We start from the raw sequence: 12,711 nt of genomic DNA, 5'->3' as shown, positions 1-12,711 counted from the left end.
TTTATAATTGATTAAAGTGAATAAGGCAAAGTGCAAGAAAGTGTTAGTCACTCAGTCATGCTGACTCTTGTGACCACATGAACTCTAGACTGCTAGGCTCCTCTGCCCATGGAATTTTCCAGGCAAGAATACTTGATTGTGTAGCCATTCCCTTCTTCACAGGATCTTCCTGACCTAGGGATTGAACCCACGTCTCCTCCACTGCAGGCAGATTCTTTACTGTCTGAGCCACCAGGGAAACCCTGAAGGTAAAGGTGACTTATAACTGTGGAACAAGCATGTTTGCCAGTGCTTATCCTTAGGATTCGGAAGACTCACTTACCTGACCTGGAAATTCCACAGGGCAAGCATCTTCTGACCCACAGGAGGACTCATCGGCACAGGACCCGTGCACAGGAGAACAGAGACTCCTAATCCTGATGGCTAACATATTCAATAACTAGATTCAAAAGTTCCCTTATGGGGGGCTTCCCTGGTGGCCTGATGGTTAAGAACCCTCCTTACAATGCAGGGGACATGGGTTCCATCACTGGTCGGGGAACTAGGATCCCACATGCCACAGAGCAACCAAGCCTAGGGACTGCAACTACTGAGTCCAAGGGCTCTGAAAGATCTCACATGACACAAGGAAGTTTCCACGTGCTGCAACTAAGATGCAGCACCGCCAAGTAAGTAAGCTAAAAAGAGAAAATTCCCTTATGGTTGTTAGCAATATATGTATGATCATTTGGACATGTCTTTTTTCATTGTAATCACTAGTATAAGCACGTGTTTCAGAATCCATAAAATGATGTATATTTTTAGTGGACCAGAAATGGGTTTTGTAATAATACTTCAGGATTTTAAAAAAATAGGAACTGTATATTTATTTCTCAACAGAAATATAACTGGGTGTATAAATCAGTATAAGTCAGAAAGCATGTAAGTAAGTGATCAGACAATACAAGTTCAAATCCCACTTCTGCCACTTACTGATATGTGACTTTGGGCAAGTTGCTTAATCTTTTTATTCTATAAAATAAGGAAAACTTAGTCTCAATCTCTTGAATTTTTAAACTTTTAAACCCAATTTTTTTTTCTTATACAAAATAGAAGTAAGATATTTATTAAACAGGAGTATTATAAGAATCAATATGACAATAAACATAAAGGACCTGGAATTTAGTAAGCGGCTCTAGTAAATGTCAGCTGTTTAATTAGCCATACAGTGTGAGAGCTGGACATGCCAATTTGGACTCACTACTACCTGTGATAACTCCTAATATTTTTCTGGAAATTACATTCTTTGAGTCTTAAAGGCTTCCCCTAACCCCTCTTTCCTGGTTGTTATTGATGATATGAATACCCTTGGGGAGCTCAAAAGCCTTGAGCGTATAGAGTCATACATTCTTATTTCATGATAGTTTAAGTTCCCCGAGATCACTATTGTGGAAGAAGAGGCTAAGGATACAAGATAATGGGAAAGATAATTTTACATAAATTCACACTGTAGGTGTTCCATGATGCCCTAAATGGGAAGGAAACTCTACTATATCATGACCTACTTCTTTTTCATATTCTTTCCCTTTATAGTTTATTTCAAAATATTGAGGAGAGTTCTCTGTGCTGTACAGTAGGTCCTTGCTGGTTATCTCTTTGGAGAAGGCAATGGCACCCCACTCCAGTACTCTTGCCTGGAAAATCCCATGGATGGAGGAGCCTGGTAGGCTGCAGTCCATGGAGTCGCTAAGAGTCGGACACGACTGAGCGACTTCACTTTCACTTTTCACTTTCATGCATTGGAGAAGGAAATGGCAACCCACTCCAGTATTCTTGCTTAGAGAATCCCAGGGATGGGGGAGCCTGGTGGGCTGCCGTCTATGGGGTCGCACAGAGTCAGACACGACTGAAGCGACTTAGCAGCAGCAGCAGCAGCAGCAGCAGCAGCAGCAGCAACAGCAGCAGCAGCAGAGTGTACATACAAGTATATTTCTTATACAGATAATAAATACACATATTTGTCAACTTCATTGAAGCCGTTCTCCTGGTGGTTTCTGGGAATATAGAATTTTACTGGACAGGGACTACTTTTAAATGGGGAACATGGGGAAGGACAGAGAAACAATAGCATAGGATAAAGGGATCTTGGAGCCAGGCAGCAGCCAGAACTTCCGCCTGCTGTGCCATTGTCACAGGACCACAGCTCCAAGGTTGTGCAACACCTTTAGTAAACACTTCCTGAAGCAGAGACAAGAATGAACCCTGGGGTTTCGGTCTGTCTCACTTGAAAGGAGGAAGGGGCAGACCAGGAGGGCAGTCTGCTTGAGTGAGAAGAGTGGATACCAGGCCCCTGGGAGCACCCAGCATGTGGCAACGGCTTCTTCTGATGGCCACCTTACTCTTTGCTCCACTTCCAGGTAGGTGTTTAACTTCTTTACAGATTCTGTTAAATACCTGCTTGCTTTTCATCTTCTCCCACCAGTTCTTTTTTCACCAGCTTTACTAACCAGTTTGGCAGGCTTAATCTGTTGTTTTGGGGGGCTCTGACTGATATAAATAGTATAAAAGAGAAGCAAGAGGACTTCTTGATCACTATTTACACATCTAATCTGAGAATAGGGAAGTCAGAGGGCAGATTTCATTCACCATCATTTAACCAATGAATATGATCTTTGAGTCAAAGAATGGAAGGTCTCAAAATCAACCTTGTCATTTTTAGAGTAGTTAAGATGAGGCAGATTTGACTGGTTATTACAGTGCAGGAGGCTTCAGAAAGTATCCGTTATTATTGTTGGGGCCAGTTTGACTCTTTTCGTTTCGATCACATTTTTGTATTTGTTGTTCAGTTGCTCAGTCATGTCCCTGACTTTTTGTGACCACATGGACTGCAGCAGGTCAGGCTTTCCTGTCCTTCACCATCTCCCAGCATTTGCTCCAACTCATGTCCATTGAGTCAGTGCTGGCATCCAATCATCTCATTCTCTGTCTCCCCTTCTCCTCTTGCCTTCTTACCCCTTTTTATATTTAGTCCTCTCATTTTTGGTGATAATAAATACATTGAATTAGAAATAAATATGATGCATTAGAAATAGACATTTCATATTTATAAAGCACTGTGATATTACTTGATCAAAACAATGCTGCCATTAAACTTAAGTTGATTATTCACTTTCATTTTTCTGGTTAGATCAAACATTTGTTGATTGAAAAAAAAGGCACAAATAAGGCGTCATTCACAAATTTCATATTGTGCCTTTTTTTCAATCAACAATGATTTTAGTGCTCTTCTAGATATGGGAAAATGCAAGAAATTAGGCTTATAATATCTTCTAAAAGTATCTAACTGTCTGAAGGTCTGTTCTGCTAGTTTCTCCCAGAGCCAACTGTCTCATTTCTCATCTTTGCCCTGAACTCTTGTTTCAGGCGGTGTATTGAAGATCAGTTACTAGAATGGCTAGTGACTTCATTCGTGTAGTGCCAGATGGCAAGCAACAATTTTTAGTTTAAGAATGAAAAAATAGGTATTTCCCTGGTGGTACAGTGGCTAAGACTCTGCGCTCTCAATATAGGGGACCCTGGTCAGGGAACTGGATCCCACATGCTAAAAGTAAGAATTTGGGTTGCTACAAATTCTGAGTGCTGCAAGTAGGACCTAGCACAGCCAAATAAATATATTTATAAATATATGTGCATGCATGTTAAGTTGCTTCAGTCCATGAGATTCTCCAGGCAAGAATAACTGGAATGAGTTGCTGTGCCCTCTTCTAGGGGATCTTCCCGACCCAGGGGTTGAGACCAATTCTCTTACATCTCTGTTGTTGGCAGGCAGATTCTTTACCACTAGAGCCACCTGGGAAGCCCTGGTATGTTAGATCGGATAACACATTTCCTTTAATTATTTCTGGCTCTAGAGCTTATTGAAGTCAGCACATTAGTGTCAGTGCCTGAGACTCCTTCCCTGGTAAATGTTTTCTTGGGTTTTAGAATGTTTGTTGCGACCTAGAAATGAAACTAACTTATCAACAAGAAGGATGAAGTTAGGAAGGGAAAGGCTCTCCTACCCCTTGCACCCACTCAGTACTTGTCACTAAAAATTATTTTCTTTTTACCCTGGTTTCTGATTTCTTTTCTAGATCTGGGAAGGTTTTACATTGTATCTTTCAGTATAGAACAGTGCTGGACAAAAAAAAAAAAAAAGGAAAGAAATTTTAAAAAGAAGGTATATATGTATACATATAACTGATTCACCTTGCTGTGGAGCAGAAGCTAACACATTATAAAGTAACTATGCTCCAAGAAAAGTTAATTTAAAAATTGTGCTAGATATTTAAATTATGGACTTAAAATTCCTATTTTTTAAAAATCAAAACTTACTAGACACCTTCTTTTCCCACATTTTCTGAAAATACAAGCACTAAAAACCATCTGGGGCCCTTTGCTTGGTTGAAACATAAGAATTGTTTATGTACTAACCTTATCCAACAGCATAAAGATCAAGCTGGATCCATTAACAGAACAGCATAGCTGACACTGGGTGCCACCCACATTATAGCCTTTTTGATGAAACTGGGCATACCAAATGGTTCTGTTCCCCTATCTTTGCATTCATAACAATTGCCCCAAGAGACAATATTTTTAGAATTTGTGTCTAAAAGTATGATATCGCTGAATGCTTGGTGGTGGGAGACCAAGGTGCTGAAGTGGCTTTTGTGAGGATGGGGAGGAGAGTCCTTACAGAAAGCTCCTCTGCCCCCATCTTCCATCTGGAACAGAAAGCTCCCTTTCTTCTTACCTTCCAATGTGTATTTTCAAGAGTGTTTCTATGGTCACTGAAATACCCTGATATCATTCCCATATTAATTTCTTTTCCAGCCAAATGTAAGAAGTAAAACAATTTTCATTTTCCCATCTCCTTTTTGTTTGTTTGTTTGTTTCTCTGCCCTCATCACCCGGAGAATAAACAAGAGCCCCTCCCAGCATACTTTTGCCCAGTTCTTAAATATGTGAAATTTTAAAATGAAGTAAAATCAGGCCAACTGTTTGTATTGAGCTTTACAATCTCTCAAGAAAAATAACTTGAGATTTCCTTGTGGAAAGGGGGAAAAAATTTAAAGAATGTGGCAGGTGCTTGGGGGTGAAGAACTGAGACCAAGGGGAAAGGTCTTTATTTCAGCAGAATACCCAGGGAGTACAGTACCTTTTGAAATCATTTTACTTCAAATTAGCAATTTCTTATTGCCTTCATCAGGTAACTAGAAGACCAAAAAGAACATCTGTAATTTAATCTTAATAATCAAAATGATAAACTTAATTAGGATGTGCTTTTTCTCTTAGTGTCTGTACTTTTTTTATTACATAAAGTTTAAAATCATCTGATAGTTTGATGGGGTACAGAGAATTCCAGAACTTAAGTCAATGTCATTGCATAAACCTTGATTCAGGGCTTAACATCATGTGTTTAGTTTGGAAAGATACTTCTTTAAACAGTATCTTTGAAAAAAAAAAAAAAGAAAATATCAGTATTACATACAAAAGGGCTAACCTCTAAAATGCCCCATGCATATTAAAAAATAAAGTAGCCTTCCAGATTAATGTCTGTTTTATTAATCTTGTAAGCAAGATTTAACTTTTCTAGAGACGGAAAAGAGCTTCCCAGGTGGTGCCAGTGGTAACGAACCAAGCTGCCAGCGTAGGAGACAAGACAGGGCTTCGATCCCTGGGTTGGGAAGATCCCCTGGAGGAGGCTGTGGCAGTCCACTTCAATATTCTTGTTGGAGAATCCCATGGATAGAGGAGCCTGGTGGGCTACAGTCTATAGTGTGGAAAAGAGTCAGACATGACTGAAGTGACTTAGCACCCACACAAGTAAAGACAGAGAGAGGGAGTGAAAGAGAGAAACAGGACCGAAGAAGGAAGGGAAGGAAAATTCTAGATTTAAAAAAGGTAGAGAGACATGAAAACTAAATAAAATACCTCATTCTAGATTGGACCCTGCAATGGAATGAATAAAATCCCAAAAGAGGATATTACTGAGTCAGTTGACAAAATTGAAATATAGATGATAAAATGTTGGATCAGTGTTAAATTTTTTAAATCTGATTGTTTGGCTATAGTGGTATAAGCGAATATTCTTATACTTAGGAAATATTGAAGTTTTTAGGAGTAAAGAATCATGGTGTATCTAATGTAACTGCTGCTGCTGCTGCTGCTAAGTCACTTCAGTCATGTCCGACTGTGCGACCCCATAGATGGCAGCCCACCAGGCTCCCCCGTCCCTGGGATTCTCCAGGCAAGAGTACTGGAGCGGGGTGCCATTGCCTTCTCTGAATGTAACTACTCATCCTCAAATGGTTAGAAAAAAATGCATGTATATGTGTATATACACACATGTATATGACATATGTATATATGTGAAAGACTGAGAATATGCAAACTGTTAGTAAGAACAACCTCAAAATATTGGTGGCTTACAAGAATACTTTATTTCTCATTCATCAGCATGTTTTGAAAAGGGTGAATCTGTGAATCAGGTAAATCTGGGCAAAGGATGTTGTTTGTACTATTCCTATTCTTGCAACTCTCATATACATTTGAATTTATTTCCAAATAAAAAGGGAGTAACAGTCCCAAAATAAAAGTTAACTTTTCTAAAACTGTTAAACAGTGAAAATAATGATCTAACCCAACCCCAAATAACAATTTTCTTTTTTGATCCAGTTCTGTTAGAACTAATCTAGTTTGTGAGTTTTGTGGGAGAGAGAAACGCAAGTGTTGAATTCATGGAAACACATTGTGTTTTGTCTCAGATTTGTGGAATTCCTGGATGGCAGTTAGTTGCAATCATTCCACAGGCTTCAGAGTAATTAGCCTGATGTTCTTCAGCTGGGAGGAGGCTGCAGTATCTCCATCACACTCAAGGATGAATGAGCCAATTAACACTTGGGTCCATTGCCTCTCTTTTCCTGCTGCATGATTCCTTATATCTCAAGTCTCAATCTTTCAGGGACCTTCTTGGTTTCAGAAAAAGAAGGGCCATTAAGGGAAATTCTATCTGTTTTCCTTAGAGATGTCATGTGTTGTAAGAGCATTAAGAGCTGGAAATCTGTTCACTTCAAACTGAAAAAAATACGAGAGGTTGCTGGAAGCTTTTAAAAAACTCTGGTAGTTTCGTTTATTCATTGATTTAATTTGGTTGTCCACTGGAAGTGTTTGCCCATCAAACAAAGAGTTGGAAAGACATTTATCCACAGACTTACATATTTAGACTTCACATTTAAGAGTCAGTTGATGACTTCTGATTTCATGAAATGTTGGAATTTGGATTACGAACTGGGTGCATGGAGATCAATGTGGACATCAGAGAAAACTTGTGTTGGATGGATTTTCCTATTTCCACTCACCCTCTCTGGTGGGGAGCATGTGAGTGTTATCACCCTCTGCTTTTATAAAAAGAATTGGTTGAATAGTTATTTTTTTATGACCTGAGGGCAGCTTGGACTACTATTCCCCATCAGAATAATGTGTATTATGAATGAAAGCCATTTTTCATGCAGCATTTTTAGAAGAGTTACTCTGGTTACAGCATTCTGGAATGTATGGCTTCGTGAGCTCCATTTTAATGGAACTAATTGTGTCAACTGGACACAATCACCAGACAGCACGTGGGTGCCTTTGGTGTATTTATACACAGAGTGATGGGAAGCTGTAGGGAATTGTGTTGCTACCATCAGTTAACTTCTGGGTGGAGTAATGTCTCTGATTTTTAATAAGCTGTCTAGATTTGCCATAGATTTTCTTCCAAGGAACAAGCACGTTAAAAAGCAGAGACATTACTTTGCTGAGAAAGATCCATATAGTAAAAGCTATGGTTTTTCCAGTAGTCATGTATGGATGTGAGAACTGGACCATAAAGAAGGATGAGTGCCAGAGAATTGATGCTTTTGAACTGTGGTATTGGAGAAGACTCTCGAGAGTCCCTTGGACTGCAAGGAAATCAAACCTGCAAGGAGATCAATCCTAAAGGAAATAAGTCCTGAATAGTCATTGGAAGGACTGATGCTGAAGTGACCAATGCTTTGGCCACCTGATGTGAAGAGCCAACCCATTAGAAATGACCCTGATCCTGGGAAAGATTGAAGGCAGGAGGAGAAGGGGACAACAGAGGACAAGATGGTTGGGTGGCATCACTGACTCAGTGGACATGAACTTGAGCAAGCTCTGGGAGATGATGAAGAACAAGGAAGCCTGGTGTTGTGCAGTCCATGGGGTCACAAAAAGTTGGATACAACTTAGCGACTGAGGGACTGAACAATAACAACAATGACAATTTTCACCAGATGGAAAGAAAATGACTGATTTAATATTCCTTTAAGATTTTGAACTTCAGTTATGAACTTTTAAAACTAATGCTATTATTTTCCTTTACCAAAAATTAACTAAATAAAAATAAAAGATGCCCAGACTGCTTGAATTGTCCTTAGAGATCATTTAATTTGATCACTTTTTCTGAACAATTTAAAAACCCAAACTAAACCCAAAGTTAAGGTAAGTGTTGATGTCATGGCTTTAAGTGTTTTGGGAATGCTTTTAAGGGTAAATCTTGAGTTGGTGAAAGAAAAGCCATTTCATTACTTAAGCACTCCATTTTGAACCCAGTGAGCTCTTTGCCAATTTAATTGCTTTTCCTATCCTTCAGAGTTAAATGCAAATGGCTCTAAGAATGATCAGATGAATGAAAACCACCCTAAAATGATAAAACAAAATCAACATCACTAGCCAATTTTGGAAAGTTTCTACTTTAGTTTCTGAAGAAACTTTGAAAAAAATAAGCACTTTTCTTCTCTGGAACATCAGTGGAATAGATGTATACTCATGCAAGATGATTAATACTGTTTTCTTTGCTATAAGATCAGCCACAGTCACATAAATTTGTATTATCATAGAATTGAGGTTTGCCTATTTTATTTATTTATTTATTTTTATTATTATAATTTTTAAATTTCTGGCTGCCTTGGGTTTTTTTCCTAGTACACAGGCTCTCAGCGCGTGTGATCTTAGTTCCCAGGCTAGGGATGAAACCCTTGTTTCCTGCATCGGCAGGCTGATTCTTAACCACTGGATCACCGGGGAAGGCCTTAAATTTACCTGTTTTAGTAAGCTAAGAATACCCTCTAGTCATTTAAAGCCTTCGCAGTCACAGTTAGAACCTAACTTCTGGGTTGGCCAGAAGTTTCAAACCAACTTGTGCACCTTGATTTCCCTGTATCTACATTCTGTGCTGAACCATGTGGGCAAACAAAATAGAAAATAGAAAATTTTGTGTTGGCTTTGGGAAATCTGAATTTCTCTAAAAAAAAAAAAAGAAAGAAAGAAAACTTTTAGAAGCAACATTGATATGAGATCTCAAGATGCAGATAGAAAATTGAAGCTTTCCAATTCTCTTTCAACATAACTGCAGGCTCAAAAATTTTCCTTCCTGACCAGTGCTAGTGTTCTAATTGTCTGCTTCTCCAATTTTCTTTTTCTTTTTTGGTATTTGTATGCAAAAACACGAAGGTTTGTCTGTACTGCAAAAGCCAGCCCAATCTATGGAGCTGGTACTGGAGACTTTTCCTACTGATTCAGTTTCTTTCACTAGTAAAAAATATTGCTGTTGAAAAACCCAACAGAAATATACTTGAATCTGAAATGGCATCCATTCATTATTTAATTTTTATAACACTGTGTAGTTTCAGAGTGCTTCAGTTAGATTATTCTGACACTGATTAGCTTTCTGGAGGATTAGTTTGATTCATTCTCTCCTGTCCTGGTTTTTTTCTGTACTGTTTGCTCCATTCCTCTAGGGGATCCTAGAGGCAAAAAGAAGTGGGGAATTCCAAAGAAATATATTCACTAAGCTGAGAAACTCTGGTAAACTTTCAGTGGAAAAAATGTCTGAAGATATAGGTTAAAGATATGAGAGAAAGAGAGGGTTTCTGCTTTTGCTGGTTATTTCTGAGGTTGGTACTTGTATAACTCTCTCATATAACTCAGTTAAAGCCCTTGCATGTGGCATCATTCATTAGCAATGCCATCAGGAAGGCCATTATCTAGTAGCCTATGTTAGTTCTGCTTAGCTGAATCTTCTCCAACTTTTTTTTTTCTCAGTAAATTCTATAAAAGAGCTTCCAGGAGTGAAAAACTATGAAGTGGTTTATCCTAAAAGACTTCATCCACGACATAAAAGAGAGGTCAAGGATCCAGGTCAACAGGTACAACTTTTGATTTAATAAAGAATATATACACACACAAATATATGGGCTTCCCTGGTGTTTCAGAGGTAAAGAATCCACCTGCCAATGCAGGAGACTCTGGTTCTAGCCCTGGGTTGGGAAGATCCCCGGAAGAGGAAATGGCGCCCCACTCTAGTATTTTTGCCTGGAAAATTCCATGGACAGAAGAGCCTTGTGGGCTTTAGTCCATGGGGTTGCAAACAGTCAGATATGGATATACACACTTCCTTGGTTGCTCAGAGGGTAAAACATCTACCTGCAATGCGGGAGACCCGGGTTCAATCCCTGGGTCGGGAAGATCCCCTGGAGAAGGAAATGGCAACACACTCCAGTACTCTTGCCTGGAGAATCCCATGGACAGAGAAACCTGGTAGACTACAGTCCATGGGGTTGCAAAGAGTCGGACATGACTGAGTGACTTCACTTTCACTTTCATATAAATATAAATAAATATATTTCATATATAAGTATATACATTTTTGTAGATAGACATATGCACATTTGTGTATGTTTTTGACCAATATTATCTTTATTAATCTTCAGGATAACCCAACGTTCTATTATTAGCTTTATTTTGATGCTAAAATTCTGACAGTTGAAATAAACTATCCAAGGTCACACAGAGAGCAAACTTTAATTACTTATGGCAATTCATAATTCATTCTGTTACTTTTAAAGAATTTTATACAGTATTTTTTATCTCTATCTATCATCATCTTTAGATACATGGTGATGGTGGTTTAATCAGTAAGTTGTGTCCAACTCTTGCAACCTCATGGACCCCTGCCAGGCTCCACATACAAACAAAACTATGAACACTAAAATTGAAGTCAAAGAATAAAATATTATGGGTGAATGCATGCATAGATGTGTAGCAAACTAGGATTAATTACTATAATTAAACACTAAATTTACCCTGCTTTTTTCAAAAGAAGTGGTTATTAAAGTTTGTAAAATTCTTACCACTTGACGAAACACACATTCTCAGTCAAAAGACGGAAGTTGAAACATGACGATTCACTCCACAGCAATTTTCTAATTACTTACATCTGCAATTCTTTTGCTGAGAGCCAGGAAAATACAAATATATGAGATGGAAATAACTTTTGCATCTACCTACTGTAAGATGAAACTCACTGGAATTTCATATTCCCCAACTGGACAAAGTTCCTCACAGGTTATTCTTTCTGATGCAAACACATGTATAACAACTAAAGTCAGAGAAGACTCTCTTTCCCAAAATAATGGTCTCTCAACAAAATGTTTCTGCTAAATTTATATAGGAACCGTTAGGAACCATGTGTATTGGCTTCTGTGTCAATATTACTTTCTTCGAAAGCTCTCTGGCAGTATCTTAAAAATGCCAGCTACCTTTCTTACTGAGTACTTTGAGGTGGAAACCAAGTTCTTGGAAATGATCTTGGTGATTTCTGTATTGAGACTTCTGGTCTTCCTTGTGCAAATAATTAATTAGCAATTTCTTGAAATATTGAGAATTTCTAATGCCTGACCTAGGGGACCTACACAGATCTCAATCTGAATTGATCACTTCTCAAGGCTATCTGCCTGCAGTGCAGGAGACACAGGAGATGTGGGCTTGATCCCTGTGTCGAAAAAATCCCCTGGAGGAGGAGATGGCAACCCAATTATAGTATTCTTGCCAGGAAAGTCTCACAGACAGAGGGGCCTCATGGGCAACAGTCTGTGGCTTTGCAAAGAGTCAGATCAACTGAGCTCACTTAAAGCAAGATAGAGGACTCTTGTACTTATTGTTATACAACTGTGCCCCCTTCTGGACCAGACCACTAAGGCATAAGCATTACCTGTCACGTATGCCAAGAACATGGCCCCATCTCTCTGACTTCATCACATTTGTCCAAGTCACTTAAGATTTGAGCTGGAGTGAAGTAATCCTTTGAAAACTTTTCTGGAGGAGGCACTAATAGCCAAGGTAGAATTTTGAAGATTTTATTCATGGTTGTATTCTTGACTGGATGTTACATATATGGCATAATGAGGCTTGAATAACCTTTTATGGGATACGTGAGCAAATAAATAAATAAACAAATAGATGAATGAATAAGTGGAATACATTTCCTATATATCTTCATAGATGCATATTCAGCAAATACTAGTCAAGGTCCCTGGTGTTGAAACTTAAAGTTGATCATTATTCTTCCTAGGATTCTGCCTTCAGATCACACATTTCCTTAGAGGCCAAAACCATCTTGCTGTCAGCCTATGACACAAGGTAGAATATCCGGCACCACAATGTGTGCTGTGCTTAGTCACTCAGTCGTGTCCAACTCGTTGTGACCCCACAGCCTGTAGTCTGCCAGGCTCCTCTGTCCATGGGGATTCTCCAGGCAAGGGTACTGAAGTGGGTTGCTATGCCTTCCTCAAGGGGATCTTCTCTATTGGGATTGAACCTAGGTCTCCTGTATTGCAGGTGGATTCTTTG

General features: G+C 38.9%; 1 protein-coding gene across 2 annotated transcripts in view; it reads left to right on the top strand.

The window, feature by feature from the left end:
* The first annotated feature begins 2,205 nt into the window (after positions 1 to 2,205).
* ADAM28 (ADAM metallopeptidase domain 28) overlaps positions 2,206 to 12,711 on the top strand; it is a 78,179-nt gene continuing 67,673 nt past the window's right edge. Inside the window, exons 1-2 of one of the 2 annotated variants that reach the window (XM_004005253.6) lie at positions 2,206 to 2,396; positions 10,126 to 10,229. In XM_004005253.6, the coding sequence (XP_004005302.4) occupies positions 2,345 to 2,396; positions 10,126 to 10,229 (156 nt within the window). In that variant the 5' untranslated portion in view covers positions 2,206 to 2,344. The remainder of the gene's footprint in view (positions 2,397 to 10,125; positions 10,230 to 12,711) is intronic. The other variant, XM_042243126.2, reaches the window with a different exon arrangement.

Source organism: Ovis aries, chromosome 2, assembly GCF_016772045.2.
Source record: "Ovis aries strain OAR_USU_Benz2616 breed Rambouillet chromosome 2, ARS-UI_Ramb_v3.0, whole genome shotgun sequence".
In the NCBI taxonomy this organism is placed as follows: domain Eukaryota; kingdom Metazoa; phylum Chordata; class Mammalia; order Artiodactyla; family Bovidae; genus Ovis; species Ovis aries.
The sequence above is the reverse complement of the archived record's forward strand: the minus strand, read 5'-3'. Positions and strand labels throughout refer to the sequence as shown.